Here is a 22,683-nt window from a genome sequence, read left to right as displayed (position 1 = left end):
CTTCTGCATCACCACCTACGAACCACCTTCATCCCACCCCCTAAAGCACCGCCACACTTCTCCTTCCCAAATGATGAATTACCAGTGTTACACCGACATCAATAACTCTCACGTTACAAATAATGGGACCTATGCATCTCCTGAGAAAAAGCACACTGCTGTCAAAATAATTTATCTGCCTGTACCCAAATGAATGCACCCCTTGTCTTAGCAACTTGAGTTATAGCCAGGAACAGTGTTGATAGCTCTAAAAAATGAATTTGAGCACTTCTTCGTTGCTTCTGCAAGAAACAATCCTGAATTCTCATTACTCTTAAATTCTGTGCAGTCTTTGAAAAGTTAAAAACCTTTAGAACAGAAACATGATCACAACAAACTAGTAAAACACTTTTCAAAATGCCATAAACACAGCAGAACTTCTTTCACAAACAGAACATTTTCTGACTTTATTTTGCAGTGCTGCACACATTTAACACTAATCCTTGGAAATGTGTTGTGACTGTAATAGAATGCAAATGATGTGTTCCCCTTAATACGTCCTGAAGCACATGCCTAAACCCCACCGCTCACTGCATTTGGAGTCTCCTCTTGCCAATTTTTCAAAGCTGATTTAAACAGCAAATCCTAATTCAACTTGCCTCTTTTTTTTTAACACCAAAAACACAGTATTTCCACTAAATTCCAGTCTATTGGTTGAAGCATTTGCAACCGCTTCCAAAGAAAACAAGGTATTCTGACAGACCAAGCTGCTTTTCTAGAAACATTAACATACATGCATGTTTATCTATTTCACCTTCTAGTCTGCAACTAGAAACCCTTACGAATCCTACTAAGTGCTAAGCTGGTGATTATAATATTATTTGCAAAATATTGATGCTGTACTAATGTGGAAACCATGCTATCCAATAAAGGTAAAGGAAACTGTCATCAAAACCAACTCGGATTCACAGAATCACAGAATATCAGAGGTTGAAGGGCCCTGGAAAGCTCATCCAGTGCAATCCCCCCATGGAGCAGGAACACCCAGCTGAGGTTCCACAGGATTCTATCTAAAAATACGAATTATCTCAGGTTTTCTATAAGGGTTAGAATTTATCTGGACTAAGAATTCGTTGTCTCGGTAACTATTTCTTGGAAGAAGACATAAAACAATATCATGCCTGTGCACTTCAAACAGATTTTCCAAAGCAAACGGAACTGTTTTCAGCTAGGTATTGTGCTAAAGTTCAAGTTCAAAAGTCTTCAAAGCTATTCAATGAATACAAAAATATGAAGTACAAAAATAACACTGAGTGAACAAAACATCTTGGTTCATTTACGGCTGACAGCTCACACGCACACAAAGGCTTCTCTGTACCAGCCTTTTATTACCACAAAATCCAGAAGTTGTTCCATGCACATTTAATTGCCTGGCTCTGCTCCTGCTCTAATTGCCTTGCATACAAATACTCACTATCAGGCACTTGGATGCATTTCTGTTTTCTCCTGTTTTAAACCGAGGTCATCCAAATTTAGATTAAACCACCCCTTGTTGACGAGCACTGCCTGGGAAGAGGAAGACGTCCTGTTTTGCTTAAGCAACAACTCTGCAGAAGCACTGGAAGGGAACATGTATCGGGCAATTACAAACCATCCAGCTTTGCTTCCAAGCTCACAGGCAATTTTCTTCTTGAATACCCCCATTGCAGACAGCCAGGGAGAACTAACACCCTGCACACCAAGGGAAAACGACCTGCATTTATACTTAATGCCGGCACTCACCAAAGGAAAAGCAGCGGTCGGAAAAACAAACGTTCCAGTTGGGTGACACTGCTGTGTGTTCTACACGTTGAGATGGACTCGCCAACAGTGTGCTAATGACCCACCAAAGGCAGATGAACATCAGAAGAGGCGAAGCACCTGCCTCGGGATGCTCAGAGCAATCACAGTCCCCGGGAGCACCCCCAACACCAGCAATAGAGCAATTACTCCTCCAGACACAATTAATGGTCAATTAGCAATGAGTGACGCGCAGGCCAGGATGGCTGGAAGCCAACCTGAGCAGCCTGATGCAATAACCCATGGCCGGAGCCAAAGGGAATATCACCTAGAATGTGGTTTTAAACTCCCAAAACCAGAAACATCCCAAAGCAGCAACAAAGTATCAAAAATTCAAGCATAAATAAATTTTTAAAAAATTAATTTCATTTGCACTCACACACTTGACATGATGGAAGGACAACAGAAATGCTTAATTCTCTACTGCAAGCCAAGGAATAAAATGAAATTACAAGAAACAGCAAAGGTTGCATGAAATTAACAATATTTGTGTACAGATCTGGATTAATGACTGGAACACTCCCAAAAAAAGCTATTCTCTTCCAAGAAATGCCATTCCTTCATTACTGATTGGGACTGCCTAGCAAACAGCCGCCAACAAAACGTGACTGCCAGGTATTTTTTATCCACGCGCTGACCGCATTCCAGCCAGCTTCGCTCAACGTCCAAAGGAGAAATGACAGAAGAAGTATCGGCAAACTCACAGAGCTCATTACCATTAACGCCAAGGAGTAAATAAAATCCCGCAAGTGGAAAGTACAAAGAAAATGCCTTTGAGTGTTTGTTACACTCCCCTGCTTGTTCTCCTTGCACTTAGAGACTTTCCATGCACCCTGGGAATGTGTACGACGTCCCACTTGAGAAATACAGAGGTGAAGGACCGTAACTGTCATTTTTAAAAGCTAAAGAAGCGAAGCCATGGTATCTGCTAGCACATTTACATTATTACTGGTTCATGTTAACATGCAAAGATCAAAACAGAGCTCTCAAACCATCGCCTGTTCACACGCTGGTTTGCAAAGAACTAGTTGGCCTTGTCAAAACAGTCATTTTAACACTGTCTAACCAGGAAGAAACTAATGACATTCATAGAATGTCAACTGACATTTCATTTGCAGGAAGTCATGCAGCATACAGATGAGCTCGTGACACCTTAATTTAAGCAGCTTTTTTCATATTCAAGCACTGTCAGTCAAATAGAGTCATTAGAATGACTCTGTAGGCAAATATTAGCAGAACCACTTTCATCCCACATACAGAAGTCACTGTACCTTATGTCTGACAACTGAGACGGTTCTAGGATTATGCCCTACATCATTTCAGCGAAAGTGAGCCAAAATAATTGGATAAATATCTCTTACTAACCCAATACCTATAGACTGAAGCAGATAAAGAACAACCACAGAAGCAGTTTGGCTGAAACAGTCTCAGGTGGCAGCCCCGACAACCAGAGCGAACAGAAACCAGCGGTGACGCTGTTAAAATACAGCGGTATGAGGCATCTCTAGATGTGCACAACAGAAGAAAAGGTTGAGTGCACTAGTGCTCGAGCGTTCCAGCTGTGCCGCCACCTCTCTGGTCCCCACGCTGCCGCGCAGGACGAGGGACACGGGCTCTGCTCCGCGGGGCTGGCAAAGACAAGGCGCCCAGGCCCTGGGAGACGTTCCTGCCTCTCCACACACCGCTGGAATGAAACTGCAGTGCGCAGGCCAGGGAAGAAGGAATTGTACTGGGATATCCCCCTGCATCACACCGCAGGGACAATGAAGGCAGAAAGACAGTGCTGGCAGCTCTCTGCTACACAAAGCCTGCAAGGCACCAGTCTCAATCATCTTCATCATCGCACAAATCTGAGCCTCCCTCAAATTCCAACAGCCCACTTAACCAACAACACTTGGGCTCCCCAGTCTAAGAAGGACAAGGAATTACTATAGAGTCCCATGGAGGGACACAAACATGCTGAGGGGTCTGGAGCATCTTTGTGATGAAGAGAGACTGAGAGAGCTGGGGCTGTTGAGCTGGAGAAGCTGAGAGGGATCTGATCAATGGATCAATACCTCAGGGTGGGTGTCAGAGGATGGACCAGACTGTTCAGTGGTGCCCAACGCCAGGGTGAGGGGCAACGGGCACAGACTGAAACACAGGAGGCTCCAGCTGAACATGAGCAGAAACTTCTTTGCTGGGAGGTGCCAGAGCCTGGCCCAGGCTGCCCAGAGCGGGTGTGGAGTCTCCTTCTCTGAGACGTTCGAACCCGCCTGGACCCACCTGTGTGATCTGCTCTGGGACCCCGCGTGAGCAGGGGTTGGACTGAGGATCTACAGAGGTCCCTTCAGCCCCACCAGCCTGGGATTCTGGGATCTCAACAGCTGACGGGTTTACAAAACATTCCAACAGTATCATCCTTACTTGTGTCTCCAGGATTTCACTGGTGTCTTTAAGCAAGTCAACTTTAACACCTCTACACATTTTGTGATAAAATAACTACACCATGCACTTCAAAATTAGATTCATTTATACCTTGGTCTGAGTCCCAGAATTCCAGAAAAACTACATTTAATAGCTGATTTTCATAGAAAGCAAACACTCACCACAACATAATCAGTCAAGGAGTGGGGATCTGTTACTTAAATGAAATACGTTCAGAAAGACAATTACAATACTAATTAAAGAAATGCTGCTAATAGAACATGCAACTAGTCCACATTACACACTAGGTAAAACCCTTAGTTCTAATATAAGCTTGTACTATCAAAAGCTTCAAAATATATTAAAATTGTTCCATGAAAGAAAGGGAAAACTTGACAAATTCCAGCTACTGCCTGGCTGCTCTACAATACTTCCTTACAGTGTTTGAACATTAAAAATCAACACCTTCAAGTCCTCCAAGTAAGTAATGTTTAAGACTTGAACAGTCTTTAAATGTACCAAATCACACAAATACATCCTGGTGTTTAAGTAAAGATCCCTGAGATTAAAGCTTAGCAAGCTCTGTAACCGTGTGCGTTGTGCACAACCGGCAGAACCTACCATGTCAAAACACAGCACCTGTAATTCATTAAAATCTGTCACTGTCATGTTCCCTTTGTCCAGTGTTTTATTTATTAAGTCCCAAAGAAGCGATGCGCGCAGCATCAGAGCCCTCACCTCCAGCAAGGCTGCCGCGGGGTCCCCCTGCAAGCTCTTCCCCAGCTTATCCACCTCGTCCAGCAGGAACACGGGGTTGTTCACCCCCACGGTCTTCAGCCCGTTGATGATCCTGCCGGGCATGCTGCCCACGTACGTGCGCCTGCAGGGACACACGGAGCACAGGTAGAAACGTCACAAACAAAACTCAGAGAAGAACCCAACAATAAGCAGGATTGTAACAATTCCTGCTTTTTTGCTAAACTCCCTGGAACTAGTTGGTAAAAATATTGAATATGCATCTGAACTAATATAAGCAATTGTATCAGCAGATGAAACTCCCAGTTCCATGGTGGTCTGGAAAGATAAACACATGTATTAAAGTATATCCAAATTTTATGGCTTGTGGGTATTTCACATGATTCAGTACAAGCATATTTGCATCATATGAATATGCAGAATCAGATCTGGGAACTTCATTAATACCAACATTTTAATGATGATGATACTGAGCTTTTGTCATAAAAACAGAGTCCACAGAACAAGTTACAAATTGTGGCAAAGCTCCATATATGCTGAACTGTAAATGTGCCCTCTATATACAGCACACTTTAATTAATACTCACAAAAATTAACTGTATTATGCCATTTCAACTTGAGATAAAAAAACTGGAACAGTGCAAAGGAATAAACAAAGTTTGGAATCTGAATTCATCTGGCAAAGGTAGTAAAAACTTCCTTCACAATGCACAGAGCAACTACATTTTCCATGCACATATATCCCTTGTTTGCTGCATTTATCAGTCTTCTCTTCTTGTGCCATAACTAAATCAAATACTATAATTAAGAATATGAAATGCTGATCACTCCAGAAGAAAGAAATACGTGAATTACAGAGCCTGACCCTCCCAAAGCAGATGTGCAAACAGGCCTGTGCCCTGGGATCTGCTTTAATACAGCCCAGAACACACACCACGACATTTACAAATCAAAAATACCACAAAGTAGTTTCAAAAGATACTAGAGAAGACTTTAAATAAAACCAACGAGCCCTCACACCACACAGAAATAGTGCTAGTGCCCTGGAATATCGGACCGCTGAGAGAACGAGTTGCAGTGACTGTATTTAATTCTACATCTGAGCAAAAAGTTGTAAAGATGATCTAGAGAGCAAGAAATGCAACAGAATTCCAGTTTGCCTGTTGCTGCCTTGACGAGCGAGTTGATGAAGCTGGGAACAGAAGCAAACAATACAGAAATCTCCTTTTTAAAGTATTTTTAATGCACCCTGTCCAAAGCAAGCCTTGGGTCACGAGCTGCCGCATAACACACTTCAACAGAAACCACAGCCCCAGTGAAATGGATCCAACGTTACAAACAGGATGAAGTGGTTCCCCATACAACCCCAAGAGCTTTTCGAGACACTCAAAAGGTCAAAATTAAAGGAACTATTGTTGGAAACATGGAGCAGTTCCACAAAATACTCAGTCTGCACAGAATTGGTGTTAACAGAAGAGAAAAGCGCCTGGCGGCTCTAGACATGGTAAATCTAAACAACTAACTCCATATAGACGGTTAATCGATGCACTGAGTTTCAAATAAAGCATGTTTAAATTTATTTACATAAATTGATCAGGTATCATGACACAGAAACTATACATTTTAGGGTAACAAATATCAAGGTATTGATTCACTTTTCCCACGTGTAACAGTCTCAATCTGTGACACATCTTCATTTATTAGAGAATGACCAGTGTCTATTTTGCTCCACTATTAATCAAAGACTCAGGATCTCCAAGGCGAGGAAAGAATGCTGATGTAAATGTCATATGTAGGATGACGAAAAACAGTAATGTAGTATTTTACCTTGAAAATATAGACTTAGATAGGTTGTTTTCCTTTCTAAATGGTTATTATGGAACACACCTCAACACAGGAGCCTCTGGTAGACAGACCCTGCAAATATTTACCTACAAAACCACTAGAATATATTAAGATTACAAGCAAATATGGACATTTATCTATCTGGACACCTGTAACCTGTGAAACTCAATACTGCAGTTTGTGAACGGCAGCCACGCAATATGATGTTAGGCTTTATTTTCATTATTTTAGCCAGGGTTGAAAGGAAGAAAACCAATGTAAGACAGAGTGCTTCACACCGGGGGAGAGCAGAGTTTCACCACCAGCTCACCAGCACTAGAAATGGCACAGTTACCGCTTTCCTTTCCAAAGACAGAAAGTCACACACACACATGACAGTGAAGATCATATAGTTCCTGTATAAAACAAAATATCAGTACTGAGGAGACTTTAAATGCAGTGAGCTGCTGGGAAAAAAGCCCTCAGTCCTCCTTCAGAACTTGCTGGCTTTGGGGGTTGTGGTTGGATTTGTTGTTGGGTTGGTTTGGTTGATGGGGTTTTCTGGGTGTTGGTTGGTTGATGTTGTTGTGGTTTGTTGTCGGTTTTTTGGGTTTGGTTTTGTGTTTGTTTTTTTCTTTTTTTAAACACGAGTTAACAATAAACGTGACCCTGAAGAGCAGCTGCCAACTTCATGTACACTGTGGTTAAGGTACAAAAGACGTACCGACCATTAACCAACTGATAGGAGATCAATGCTTTCCGAGCATCTGCAGAACAAGGGGATACTATTCAAGTTTTAGATCCTTCCGCACGACAGAAGGGAGTCAGAAGATGAAGTGATATTTAACTAATAATTAATAGATGTATTGTAAGTAAGAAACTAAACAATCATAACTAACGTCATCAATTATTTTTTAGAGTAGATGTATGTCAAAATTTCCAAAAATTGTAACGCATGTGTAATAATTATGTGAATATAAGCAACGCAAGAGCATCCAGTTGCTGGAGCACTGATGGAGGATGATCCCCTGAGCTCCCCAGCGCTGATAAAATAAAGAATGGTGCTTAACAGTAGAACTGACTCTGCTGTGAAGTTGATTTCTTCAATTCAACCCAGCACACTTTACCACATGGCAGAGCACACGGTCCGCCTGAAACAGCAAACCCGGCGCTCCCCTGGCCCCATCACTCAACCCCACTCCGCACCCTGCTGCCCTCTTTTAAGTTGCTTTTACTTTGCCCTATTGACTGGGCTTGCTGCAGCTCTCCGCCTGCACCCTGCACTCAGAACTGCACTGAGCGGCCAGTTCTATTGCAGGCAATATTTGCTCGCAAGTGAAACTGAACCACAGTTTCTTCTTTGACGTTCTAGTACATTTAGTACATTTTTCTTTTAATGTTTAGTACATTAGTAGGTACACACAGGATCACAAGTCTGCAATGCTAATGGAATCCTGAGCTTAAGCCTGAAAGCCTAATAAGAAGATATAAGTAGAAAAAGAATGGTTTCTAGCATGAAATATTCAAAAATCAGCCTAATGAACACTAAACCACAGAGAAGAGCAGCCTGTGCCTCCTCCACTTGCAGACCAGCTCTGTAATTCCACTCCATGCAACAGCTGGTTTCGATTTTACCTACAAAAAGCTTGCCAAGGGGCTTCTCACACTAACTGCCCTAAGCTTTGTATTTCAACTCCACACCTGTTTAAGAGTGACCACATGATACTCCGCTAACTGTGGGGAGGATTTTCCTTTGCTGATGAAAAAATCAACTGTCTTATCAAATACTTCCCATCAGCTAATTGCAAGGAAAATTTTCAAAATAGAATTTAGAATGGTTAGCTTATAACATGCACTAATAATTTAATAACGCCCTCAAAAACACTACAGCGACAGCAACCAACACCTGAATTTAAAAGCTTTTAAAAGCCTGATTATCAGGACTTCAGCTGTCTTTATTCTTCATTAGAGTTGAGCACAAGGTGGAAAGCCGAACAAAAGGAAACGAAGAGAGGAGAACACTCCAAATTACTGGAACGGAGTCAGAGGTGATGACAGGGTCCTGCTGCCCTGGAAAGGGACTTCTGTCTGTAATGTTGAGGATTCCACAGCCTCTAGTGGTCTCAGTTCGAATAGCAACACGGCACTGAATCACTTTAAATTGCTTTTGGGATCCGTACCATAAGTAATCCGAAACATCAGAGTTCTTATTTATTAAACAGTGATTAACAATAAAGTTTCTGAATTACAGCATTAGTGAAGGAGGAGGAGAGAGGTTTGCTCCGTTTCCATCAGTGTATGTACATGGGTAGAAGAGGGGCTGCGGCCAAGGTTTACAGACAATCCCACGTGTGCAGAGCTGCTGCACGGGAAAAAAGGTGCATTAAAACACGTTTCTGCAAACACCCAGTGCTGCTGGGTACGTCAACCAAACCCACACGGGTAAAAACCTCAGACACAATTCCCTCAAGCTACAAACTCCAGGCAAGTGTTAAATACTCTGAAAACTAAAATCCTGAAAATTTGCCACTGAATGTCTACAGGAATAAATCCATGCTGCTCATTTTATCAAGAGTGCCGAATTAAAGGGTTACAAAACAACTCTGAAATTTCAAGTTCTCATCAAGTACAAAATCACCGGTTTGTTGCTTTTACATCTCTAATGTTCTGTTCTAAGAAGTGATCGATATTATATTACGTACTAGATCCCTAGAAATGCATTATGTTCACATTTGTAGAAGTTTGTGCCTGTGTTCAGCACAAGATTTCCCAGCAAGTCTCCACCTGGGAGTGGGAGCTTCCACCACCATGATCACAGAATCACAGCATGGACTGGGTTGGAAAAGCCCTCAGAGATCATCCAGTCCAACCCTTGGTCCAACTCCAGTCCATTGACCAGATCATGGCACTAAGTGCCATGGCCAATCTCAGTTTACAAACCTCCAGGGCCGGTGAGTCCAGCACTCCCTGGGCAGCCATTCCAATGCTGACCACTCTCTCTGCACAGAATTGCTTTCTCATCTCCAGCCTCAATTTCCCCTGGCAGAGTTGAAGCCCCTGCCCCTTGTCCTATTGCTGACTGCCTGGGAGAAGAGCCCAATCCCCCCTGGCTAGAACTGCCCTTCAGGTCATTCTAGAGAGTGCTGAGCTCAGCTCTAAGCCTCCTCTGCTCCAGACTGAACAAGCCCAGCTCCCTCAGCCTCTCCCCATAGGGCTTGTGTTCAAGTCCCTTCCCCAGTCTTGTTGCTCTTCTCCGGACCCGCTCCAGCACTTCAATCTCTTTCTTGAACTGTGAAGTACTCACTCACAAAAAATTAACTGCTACACAGTGCCAAAGAAATAACCGATAGCTTTACTTCACAATAACTTACCTACTGCTTTAAGGAGAAATCTGATTCATTAATGTCACTTAAGAAAAAAACACAACATGGTTTTACAGGTCTTCAGAATACTAATAAATTCATTATTCCAAGTTTCCTACACTGCATGTAATAAGCATAAAAATATGTTTAATGGAACCAAAAATGCAGCACTAATGTTCGGCAGTTACTTCTTTACATTACCCATTCATTGCGCTTCCAGCTGCGAGGAACGGGAAACAGGCTAATACGAACAAACGGTTTAAAAGACTATGCAGTAGATAAAGAGATGCGCCCTCAAAATAAATGCTAAGGAAATTCACCCAAAAAATCTCCTTTGAAATCTTCCAGCTTGAGTGTCCTTGTAAAAACTTCCTTTTGAAATGGGAAAATAGTACATTAACAAGTTTGATATATTAAGTAACTCAGTTGTTATCCTCTAGCAACTTCTGAACATCACTCTCAGTTCTTCCTCCTGTTCTAGCAACACAAAGTACGAAGCATTGCATTGCTGCTCATAAGCTACTTTGTGTAACTACGTCATTACACGCCTCTTAAAAAGCAGAAAAATCAGATCTACCATCTAAGTTTCCGTTAGACTTTCTGCTGAATTTTACTTCCAAGTGTCAAAATGACTGAGGATGAAATTCCATTATTCACTGTGACAATGAAGAGCAGCCCAGATAAATCAGTTACTAACTACCAGATTTTGCTTGTTTCAAACACTATCTGTATTAGCCAAACAATTGTAATAATCAATACATTCTGCAACAAACAAAAGAACAAAGTGCAATCAGATTAGGAAGTAGTTACCTGTGGCCTCGAATATCAGACTGATCACAGACCCCTCCGAGAGCGATCCTGTGGAATTCTCGTCCCAAAGTCTTGGCAACTGATCTCCCAACACTAGTTTTACCAACTCCTGGGGGCCCCACAAAACAAAGAATGGGGCCCTTGAGGTTGTTTTTAAGCTGCCGGACAGCCAAGTACTCCAAAACTCTCTTCTTCAGCTTCTCCATAGCATAATGGTCATTATCCAACAGAATTCGAGCTGCACGGATTTCCAGGCGATCTATCAACAGAAGAGGTATCAGTACGTTTCCTTTTAAAAATAGAAACCATTCGTTCTGCAATAGACACAAACACACTCTCAAACACGGTCATCAATGAAATCCCCTGACGCACACTCATTTCAGATGATGTTTTCCTAAAACAAAGGTATTATAATTCTTCTTAATCAGGAAATTCTTCTTAATTCTTCTTAATCAGGAAATTAACATAAGATAGATCAAAGTACTGAGAATGAGATTTTAAAAGGCCTCGCCTTGTCACTGTGTCATGCATTGAAATCTGGTTCAAACGAACTTAAAATCTATTCTAGAACAGCAATTCGGCGATATGCAAATTTTTCTGCATTTGCTTTCTCACCGAAATAAGTGATCCTGTAAGGTCTTCTCAAAGAACAACCTCATCCCTCATCTACTTTCAATAAGAGTCTGTAACTATTGGATAGCAAGAGCCTTGAAGAGGAGATTCACTTGCAGTGATTTGGCGCTGTACAAAACACCCTGTGACACTAGAACTGGAAAAGACAGACACACATTTCTTTCTAAATCAGATTGGTTTTAATGCTATTCAAAAGCCTGACTCTTCAGCAGCTGCTGGAAGGAATGAAACCCCTTTCCTGCAGCAGTGAACCTTCTGGAAAGTCATCTCGCCCACTTCATCTACTTGTGTTGGGCAGTAGGAAAAATCATGTTTGATTTTCTACGCTCCCCTCGCTCTCCATTTATACTGACTGTTCCCATAGCATCTGCTTACCACTTCCCAAAACCGCGGTACAAAGCTGACATGATACTCAGGTTTTTTATTGTACCAGAAGGTGTAACTATTAAAATGAACTACGATTGTGATTTTTCATCTTTTTTTTTCCTTATCAGACTTAAGACACACCAGAACTTTCTTCAGGAATATGAATGCCTCAGAAAGGTACAAGAGCTTTTCTGTCTGACACACAGGAACTAATCAGTTGCTCTTTTCTTCATTATTTTAGGTACACACTAGCACAGATTCCAAGTAACACCACCTGCATTTTTCTGTGCAGGTATTCCTACGACTTTTTAAATTCACATTCTTAGACGCACAACCGGACTACAGTATACAGGTATTACTTCAAGCCAGGCAGACCGTAAAACTGCAGTAACACATCATTGCCATTTTAATGATCAGACAATGAGACAAACGTTTGCAAGACAGAACTAAATGTGGAGTGTTTATCGGATGGCTACTTGGCCTGAAATGTCTGTGCAAGAGACAATCAACAGGAACAGACGCTTTACCTTTTGTACTCTTATTCCACGGTAATTCTACCATCAGTTCCAGGTAATTTCTTGTCAAAGCGTATTCTGGCATTGACTGGGGCATCTTCTTTAACCTGGAAATACATGCACAGAGTTCATAAGGCTCTCCTGCACCACAGCATAGACACTGGGCAAACCTGAGGTCACCAGCAAACCCTCACGCCTTCTGACAACCAGAATACTGAAAACACAAGTTGTTATTCCATCAATCTTTGCATAATAGGTTATTACAGGATAAAAAAAGAAGGGAAAAATAAGAGTTAATTCTCCATGCACATATTGCATAGACAATGCATGAAATATTGTACAGGTGTCCTCACTGAAGAAGAGGTTGTTAACAATCATACAACCATGGATTGCAAGTCATCCCCTCACCAGAGAAAAAGAGTGGAAAAAGACTTAAAAGTGGGTCAGTTTATTCATTAATTATTAACAAGTGCAGTTTTAGTTGTGTTGTTGGTTTGGTTTTTTTTAAACATCTTAATAAGATGGGGGCTTAGAGCTCACAGTTTAATGTTATGTTACTATATCAACCGCATTCTTTGCCATCACCTCTGGTGTTGCAAAAAGATGAAATGATTACATTTACAGGCAAAAACCGGCACTCCACTAAATTTAAAACATAATTTCCAAAACACAACCAACACAAACGACTCACCAAATCAGAAAAAGTTAATGCCAAGGTTTGGTTTAAAAAGTAAAATAAGAGAAGAAACCACCATAAGTCTCTTACCTCTTTATTTCCTTCAGACAAACTTTAAGAGCTTGTTCTGACATACTGGATGCTCTGATTTTTTTTTCCAGCATGACAACATCATCCTGATCTTCCTCCTCCTCATCCTCTGTAGTGCTTGGGATGTGATTGATTCTTCTGCTAGGACGAATAGCCACAACCTACCAAATGGAAAAGAGAGACAGAGAATACTATCAGATTTGGGGTTTTAAATCAGGTGTGAACTTTGGGGGCTGAGTGGCCATTCGAGGTGCTGGGAGAGCCTCCTTCACAGAAAAATTCAGAATCATTATTTCCAATTAATAACTTCACGACGTGTTATTGGTACTACTTAAAGAAGTCACAGTCCTAAATTTACTCTATGTATTTCCTAAGTGTATTTATCATCTACCCTTAACTAGCAGAGAACAGAACAGCCTGTTTAATTGCACCTGTATATTTATTTAAGATCTTGAAGTATCACACCTTCAAAGGTCCATACCCTTTTATCGTCGTCCTGTTTGGGCTTTCTTGTTTTCTGCAGCAGCTTCAGGCCTTCAATCTGTCTAACGAGCAACGGTATCGTCATCTTGAACCGCTCTTCCAGCCGAACGGCATCTAAAATCTAAGAGCAAGGAGTCAGAAACACCCAACAAGTTAATGCTGATGGACCATCAGACTGCGGGAGGGGAACGTGCAGGTTCTGCTGCTGCCTTTGGACCGGAGTTACAGAATAAATGGTTCAGGAAAAAAGGCACCAAGAAAAGCACGGAGAATACAGCACACAAGATGCAGCCTCAAGCGTTTGGGTGCCAAAACTACAAAACACTCCAAAATTGAAATAAGTTTTTTATACTGTCTGGTTTTAAAGCACATCCTTATTTTAGGCATATTTTCTGTGGCAAACATCTACCACCATTCTATTTTTCAGCTGGTGCTGCTCAGCAAAGAGCGAGCCCTCCAAGAAAGCCACAGCACGGTCTGCTCAGCTAACCCACAAAAGGATCGCCTTGTGCCTGAAGCGTTGGGTTTGTTGCTGTTTTGGTTTGTTGCTGTTTTGGTTTGTTTCGTTGCTTTGGTTTGTTTTGCTTGTCTTTGAGAATTTTATACACTACTCCATTTCCATGTTTACTGATGTTGATATGTGGAAAAGGGTAAAATTCAGCTCAAAACTTCTGAACACAGCAAGCAAGCAAACACAGAAATAGGACCAGGAAGCATTGAGCCATACGCATCATTTTTACATAAAGTTATTTTGACATACGAAGCAAATTTAACCAGAGTCTCAGTGTTTAAAAAACTCCACATTTCAAGATGTTTTTAAAAAGATTTTAAAAACCCCTGATTCTGAAGCTGTTGGTATTAAGAGATGCATAGTAATCTGTCAGCTGTGATAAGCAAGCAAGATTTCAACACAATTTGAAGAAAGATTCATCATCTTGTTTCATAAAATTAACCATTTCCAGTGCTAACGAGACTGATTTATCTATTAGGTGAGTTCAGAGATAGAGCAAATAAACACTTCTAAAAACAGCAAAGAAACCGTTTTACAAGTATTCATGCTCAGTTGTACCACAAATCTCCTGGCACAACATGATCGCAGTACAGCGTCAAGTGTAAGCAATTTCTAAATTATTCAAAAGTGATTAACCGTAAAAAAAACAGCAAGCACCTACATCCCCTTAGAAAAGTTTATAGAAGATAATACCTGAAGCTTCTCCTGGTTGGACGTACGGATGATAGAAGTCAGGATATCTGGCAAAGCTTCTCTGGGCAGGCTGTCCAAAAGGTGCCTCAGCTTCGCCACTGCAGGAACTGACATATCCAGCATCTCAACCAGCTGCAAGGAGCACACAGTGAACAGCTCTGGCTGCTGTCCTGCTTTTGAAATTGTTTGAGTACCTGACCCGCAGAGGACTGCATGTTTCAGACGAAACACGCCTAGGTACTTCAGCAAAAAAGCCACTGAAATACATTTTTAAGAAGTTCACAGAAGCAGCACTATCTCAGCAGCAGGCAATCAAGACTTTGGGCCTTCTGCTTGCTCGAGAAGTTCAAAAGTATCTTCGTTGTTTGCAGCACTTTTTTCAATGCTTGCATCTCCCCAATTAAAAACTTTCCCAGCTAACACTATGATGACTCTTGTTCTATAAATCCTTTAAACTCAAATTTCTTATACCTGGGTAGATTGGTTTATACTCAAGGCTGTAGAAGGGTGTTTTTCATTTAATAATTAAAAACAAAACCACGAAGCAAACCTCACAAAACATCAATCTATTGTATGCACCATTAATCCTCGGAAAAAAATATTTTAAAGTACTCCTTTAACTGGAGTGTGTTTCTAGTGTTGTCACATACGACAGCACTAACATACACAGCTACACTCATCCTGCAATGAGGAACTCCACACACAAACCTTACGCTATAACAACAATATCTATTTCATAGCAGAAGTACTGAAACTCTTCTAGTCACTGAAATATATAAGAACTACGGAGAGAAAAGGGCAGACAGGAAGCAAACAAAACCGCTATAAATATATCGACACGCCACATGCAGGATTAAAACAACGTACCTGCACCGCATACTTGTAGCACTGTTCCGACAGCTCTCCCAGCCCCTCCTCGGGCTTTTGCTGATTAGTGAACTGCTCCAGCCGATCGAGCTGCTCGACCTCGGCCACGGGGTAGGGCTTCTCCTTCAGCAGCTGCAGGATCTGGAAGCGGCACAGCCCCGTCACCAGCAGCGTGTAGTGCGGCTTGGGCCAGTTGCTGCCCACCACCTGCACGGCCAGCGCAGCCGTGCCGATCCTGCAACACAGAACGGCCGCCCGTCACCCGCCACGCTCCACGGAACATCTCCAGTACCGCTCATCAAGAAGCAACCAAGGTAAGGGTTGCAGAAACCTCCTGGCTCAGAATTATTTATCATGGAAAGCAACCGAGTTATACAATCTCCTTTGCAGCACAGGTTACAAAAACAAACCCTAAAATCTGAATGTGAATAACTGAAACACTAAATATAACAGGATAATACAATACAACCACCCCATTTAGAAACACATGTACTTTTTTCACAGAATCCCAGAGTGTCAGGGGTCGGAAGGGCCCTGTAAAGCTCATCCAGTGCAATCCCCCATGGAGCAGGAACACCCAGCTGAGGTTCCACAGGAAGGTGTCCAGGCGGGTTTGAATGTCTGCAGAGAAGGAGACTCCACAACCTCCCTGGGCAGCCTGGGCCAGGCTCTGACACCCTCACCCCCAACAAGTTTCTTCTCCTCTTTCAGTGGAACCTCCTGTGTTCCAGTTTGCACCCATTGCCCCTTGTCCTCTCACTGGTTGTCACCCAGAAGAGCCTGGTTCCATCCTCCTGACACTCCCCCTTTCCATATTGATCCCCAGGAATGAGTCCCCCCTCAGTCTCCTCCAGCTCCAGAGCCCCAGCTCCCTCAGCCTTTCCTCACACGGGAGATGCTCCACTCCCTTCAGCATCTTGGTGGCTGCGCTGGACTCTCTCCAGCAGTTCCCTGTCCTTCTGGAACTGAGGGGCCACAACTGGACACAAGATTCCAGGTGTGGTCTCCCCAGGGCAGAGCAGAGGGGCAGGAGAACCTCTCTGACCTACTGACCACCCCCTTCTAACCCACCCCAGGTACCACTGGCCTTCCTGGCCACAAGGGCCCAGTGCTGGCTCATGGTCACCCTGCTGTCCCCAGGACCCCCAGGTCCCTTTCCCCTACACTGCTCTCTAATAGGTCATTCCCAACTTTTACTGGAACCCGGGCTTGTTCCTGGGTTGCCCTCTCCCAGTCCCGCCAGGTCCGCTGCAGCAAGAGAAGTTTCGGAAGGGAGAAGCGCTTCGCCCCGGCCCCGCGGCGACAAGATGGCAGCGGGCAGGGACACGGCAGGGCAGGAAAGGACAGATGGGGCAGGACAGGACACGGCAGGGACAGGGCAGGGACAGGACAGACGGGACAGGGCAGGGACAGGGCAGGACACAGCGCAGCTCGCAGCCGCTCCGGGCCGCACCTGTGCAGCGCGGGCAGGTCGTCGCAGTCGGAGGTCGGGTCGCTGGTGTTGGGGATGACGCCGATGATGGTGCTGCGCAGCGAGGTGCCCTTGAGCAGCCGGCTGCGCACCAGCTGCATGTTGCGCGGCGAGTCCACGCTGGTGCGCATGGTGGAGCCGGGCAGCAGGACGCCCTCCTGGGTGAGCAGCAGTGGCAGCCGGCTGGGGATCTGGATAGCGCTGCCCGCCGCCATGGCCGCTGCGCTGCGCTCCGCTCCGCTCCGCCCCGGCCCGGCCCGGCCCGCCCGCTACGGGCGCCCGCAAGGGACAGGCGGCGCCGCCTCGCTGGGCCCTGCCGGGGTGACACACGGACACACAGACGCGCGGACACACAGACACGCACACACACAGACCCTGCCGCCCCGGGCGGTCACCCCGGGTCACTGCGGCCGCGCTCCGCGGTGCCTGTTCCCGGTGCAGGGCAGAGGCCGCTGCGGTTCGCGCCGGGCCCGGCTCCTCAGCGCCGCGGCTCCGCAGCCAGCAGGGGGCGGGCGGCGCTCGGGCTGTGTGAGGGTTGCGGTCTGTAAAACAGGGGCTGCGGGGGTGTAACACATGGATAACCCGTTAAACGGGACGGTTCCTCAATGAAACCCGTGTTTTTACACAAATCCGCTGTCCCGTGTCTGTGCTGGTGGCCCCAGGGCTCGGGACCCGCTGTCCCCCAGCACAGGGCGGTGCAGCCGCTTCCCAGGCGCTGGGGCAGCCCCGCCGGAGGGGGAGCGGGGCCGGGGCTGAACCCCCGGGCTGGGCCGGGCCCGCGGGGACACGTCCCGCACCCTGTGCTGGGACCGGCCCGGGCACAGCGGGGACCGGCGCCATCCCCGGGCCAGCCCTGCGACAACCGGCCCGGTGAAAGAGCTCCCAGCACCCAGGCCCCATGGACAGTCACACAGAATATCAGGGGTTGAAGGGACCTGGAAAGCTCACCCAGTGCAATCCCCCCATGGAGCAGGAACACCCAGCTGAGGTTCCACAGGAAGGTGTCCAGGCGGGTTTGAATGTCTGCAGAGAAGGAGACTCCACAACCTCCCTGGGAAGCCTGGGCCACGCTCTGACACCCTCACCCCCAACAAGTTTCTTCTCCTCTTTCAGTGGAACCTCCTGTGTTCCAGTTTGCACCCATTGCCCCTTGTCCTGTCACTGGTTGTCACCCAGAAGAGCCTGGCTCCATCCTCCTGACACTGCCCCTTTCCATATTGATCCCCAGGAATGAGTCCCCCCTCAGTCTCCTCTTCTCCAGCTCCAGAGCCCCAGCTCCCTCAGCCTTTCCTCACACGGGAGATGCTCCACTCCCTCCAGCATCTTGGTGGCTGCGCTGGACTCTCTCCAGCAGTTCCCTGTCCTTCTGGAGCTGAGGGGCCACAACTGGACACAAGATTCCAGGTGTGGTCTCCCCAGGGCAGAGCAGAGGGGCAGGAGAACCTCTCTGACCTACTGACCACCCCCTTCTAACCCACCCCAGGTACCATTGGCTTCCTGGCCACAAGGGCCCAGTGCTGGCTCATGCTCACCCTGCTGTCCCCAGGACCCCCAGGTGAGGGGTTTTAAAAACTTAAATTTGGGGCTAGTTTTAAAATCTTAACCTTCCTCCCTGCCCCCCCCCCCCCCCCCCCCGATTGAAAGAGGTGCAATGTAAAAATTGCGCAATGTACTGAACCACATTATCCAACCCCCTGTGAATCACTGACTTGCACAACAGTTTTGAACAAGGGTAATTCTGTATAGAGGGCAAATCGCAGTAGCAACAAACTGAAGATTTGCAATGCACAGGTACAGCCACAGTAAAACTGTTGCTTAATCGTGCAGTTTATTAACACCTCGATATGTTGGCCTACTGGAAAATGCAAGTTAACAGATTATATGGAAATATAATACTAACAATCAATTTAAATGCAAGAAGTTATTGCAGCTGAGAAAAATACCTTCTAAAGCAGCCATCTCAGGTACCCTAGAAATAAGCTGAAATTTAGTACGCTATTCAACATGACATTTAGAAAACATTAATACAAAAGGGCACATAAAACAGGAATATGGAAAGCGTTTTGTGAGCTTCCTGATGTTAAATATAATTACTCTGTAAACATATGTTCGGCACTCACAAAAGTTTAAGTGTTTCTAACTATTTTAGTTTGGAATGTGAACACAAACCAAACCTAAAGGTTAAACATTTGCCTGTTGTATTTAGGGATGAATTTCCTCAGTCTGAGTGTTTTCATCAGAAAGAATCTACCAACCTGATCATGTGTATTCTCCATTTCACTCCCTCAGGATGACTGGTCCCTGTGATCATTAAAAATAGCTTCTTCATTCATTCTGGAGCTGTATCAAAATTCTCAGCAACTGCTTTAAAATTCCTTTCCATTTCTAATTAACTGTTCATACCCAGGGCTGTATTTTACTGCAGGTACTAAGTGTGCACTACAATAGGGCCACATCCTGATCACGATGTCTAGATTGTACTTGATCCTCCAAATTGATTTTTTGCTTAAATACAACTGGATCACATTTGAGCAACAGCCTTTCGGGACTTTTTTCTGGACTGGCAGAACATTTCTCGATGCACAGAGAAACGCCTGGTGTGAGGTGTTAAGAGAACTCCATGCCTGCAGCTCGGCGGATTTGAGGTCGGGAGGGACAATGGCCACACGTTCTGACATCTCTGGCTCCAGCAGCCGCTTCTGCACCACGTCCTCAGCACCAGAGTTCCCCTGGGTTTCTCAGGGCACTCAGCCTTGACTGAACGACTGACTCTAACGGGAAGCCACCACCTCTATCGCTATGTTTTCCAATAGTTTTTTGCACTTTGCTTTTAACCTCGGTTTCCAGAGACTGGCTTCTGTTGTACCTAAAGAGTTGCCTGCTAAGAGAAAAACTGCTCCTCTGTGAACGCGACCCATAGTCCGTGATCAAGTCATGGCTTAACTCTGAGCTTCTCTATCAGCCATATTTCTCTTTTTAAAAAAAAAAAAAAAATCTCATCCTCCTTTCAATGTGGGTGGCCTGTAACTAGTATTGCAGTGCTGGTCTTGCAAATGTCATATAAAGGGGGTAATACCCTCTATTTCCATTTAATATCCCTGGCTTATGAAATTAAGCCTGAGGTTTGTAGTCCAGGGTGTAGCGCTACTTCACGCAGCTCAGTACTAACACTTCGGTGGGGATGTGGCACAAACCTGACTGCTGGAGATGGTGAATCATGGCATGGGGCGGTGATGCTGTTCCACAGGGCTCCTGCTCAGTCTGTGCGCTGCAGAGCCTCCTGAAGCTGGACTGGCACAACTGGACCTCATAGAGCTCTGACTGACTAAACCAGTCTAACTGTGTTAGACCCCAGCTCAGCAAAGCACAAACCCACCTCTTAGAGACCGAGGGGACAGCAATGCTCTTCCTCAGCTTGTGGACAAGATCAGACTAATCATTCTGCAATCATGATCTTCTACAAGACAGATTTCTTCACAAAAGAATGCAGTTCACAGATGTATTGTATACCTGTAACACTCACATCACTGTTCCCTCTCTCCCCCACCTCTGCTGTTTCTGCTCCTTACACAAACACGAGAATTCAGTATCTCCAAAACTCCAGACCAGGGTCCCTCACAATGAAGGCTGGACATGAATGTACGTTGCTGAAGAGCCTTACCCCAAGCACACAGCGTCTCAGAACCAGCACAGACAAACCCTCATGATTCTTGATCCAGAATTCTCTACTTTAAATACATCTCCTCATTTCCTGTGCATCATATATACACCTCATTCTACATGGTGTTCCCACCTGGGGGCCTTAGCAATCCACTCCATAGTGATTCTTGTACTGAAGAACAAGAAGATAGAATAGAAATTGTAGCCTCTCCCAATTCTTGCTGTTAGCTTTCACAAACACTAGACTGACTTTCATATAAATGAAGACATTTTAGTTCATATTAATGCTGTAGCGGGGAATTGCATAAAATTATTGTCTAAATTAACCTAACTCGAGCTAACCTTTAAACTAATTACACAAATAAATGACAGTGCAACTGTATATAAATGCATTTGCCTCAAGATTTATGGCCAATGGAAAAAATATTTGAAAAGTTAACTACTTGAAACTCACATATTTTAAGTTTTACACCATAGTCTTGATTTGTACTATAAATAAAAATTGATTCAAATTGAAATATTGATGATTTTGAAATAGATATAGTCTACAAAAAATCCAAATGGAAATTCAAACCTATTGGTATGAAAACTCGGCTCCTTTTCTCCAAGAACATCTTTCTCTGAGTTTTTCCAGGCAGGTACAGATCCCACACATGGTCCTGGATTCCATGCTCCATCCCCACCCAGTTTGACCCAGTTAGTCCAGCAGCACCCAGTGCAGGAGCCGACCAGGGTCCCTTCTCCTGCCTGTTCCCAGGAGGGGAGTCTGAAATCTTGAACATCTTCAAATGTTGGAGAAGAGCCTCAAAATTCTTAGGGCATGAGGGTTGAGGAGATTTGACAGATAACGTAATAGGCACTAACTAGTTTTCTTTTAAAAAAACCTGATAGCTGTTTTCTTGTAATTAATCTACTTTATACTTCTGGAAATTTGCATTGTATAGTACTAAAAACTTCCAATTGAAACAGATCCTACACTTGCCGTACATCTACCTATTTTCACTTGAAGTACATTCCTGTTATTTTGCAACCCCTGTTGCTCTTCGACAATAACGCCATTACTTTAAAGTGGCAGAAATGTAGCACAAAGATAGAAAATACAATGATAGCAAATATTATTCTTATAGATGCACAGCAGTTTTAAACTGCTTTGCATTTTGATGGGCTCAACTAGAACTGTGCATCTGCGATGTGTCACAGGTCTTAGAGCTGCTGGGCCCTTCATTAGCTCTCATTAATCCCAATGAGATACTTTTCTTTTTACCTACTGGACATCAATTCTGCCTACTAACTTTTTTTAGTCTTTCTATTCCAGATCATAGTTTTATGACCTCAAATTTCCCCTGATACAAATGCTTTGACTCTGGCTACATAAAAACCGAAGGCTTTATTTCCATGGATTAGCCTTTCTCGTGACCCGAGGGCAGACTGAAGTGATCCTGTCTTGTTTTAAACTCAGTAAAACGGGCTCAAGTCTACCAAAGACACATTTTTTCTTGGGGAGGTTGTGGTAGAAGCTTCAAACCTATACAGAGTTCTGTGGAGGTGAATCCCAGCACCCATTTGAACTTGCTCACAAAGCTGAGTTGTAAAATAGTTCAGCTTCATAGTGCCTAGAGTGGGACATTCTGCATATTAATATTAAAAACACTGTTCCAAACCAAGAACGTTCTCTTAAGTTTCATTTGCTTTTCAAATTCTCTCTCTCCTGTGTGAAAATCTAAGAGCCTCTCTTAACAAAC

The 22,683-nt window shown here is 44.3% G+C and overlaps 1 protein-coding gene across 1 annotated transcript in view; it reads right to left on the bottom strand.

The window, feature by feature from the left end:
• The window catches only part of LONP2 (lon peptidase 2, peroxisomal), a 38,531-nt gene extending 20,990 nt beyond the window's left edge, over positions 1 to 17,541 (bottom strand). The window contains exons 1-8 of the mRNA XM_065848133.2: positions 17,264 to 17,541; positions 15,811 to 16,045; positions 14,944 to 15,075; positions 13,738 to 13,860; positions 13,257 to 13,417; positions 12,503 to 12,597; positions 10,977 to 11,235; positions 4,963 to 5,104 (exon numbers count right to left, since the gene is read on the bottom strand). Coding sequence (XP_065704205.1) covers positions 4,963 to 5,104; positions 10,977 to 11,235; positions 12,503 to 12,597; positions 13,257 to 13,417; positions 13,738 to 13,860; positions 14,944 to 15,075; positions 15,811 to 16,045; positions 17,264 to 17,496 — 1,380 coding nt within the window. The 5' untranslated portion in view covers positions 17,497 to 17,541. The remainder of the gene's footprint in view (positions 1 to 4,962; positions 5,105 to 10,976; positions 11,236 to 12,502; positions 12,598 to 13,256; positions 13,418 to 13,737; positions 13,861 to 14,943; positions 15,076 to 15,810; positions 16,046 to 17,263) is intronic.
• Between the last annotated feature and the right edge of the window lie 5,142 nt (positions 17,542 to 22,683).

Source organism: Patagioenas fasciata, chromosome 13 (assembly GCF_037038585.1).
Source record: "Patagioenas fasciata isolate bPatFas1 chromosome 13, bPatFas1.hap1, whole genome shotgun sequence".
NCBI lineage: Eukaryota > Metazoa > Chordata > Aves > Columbiformes > Columbidae > Patagioenas > Patagioenas fasciata.
Note: the sequence above shows the minus strand (reverse complement) of the source record. Positions and strands in the feature narration are given on the sequence as shown.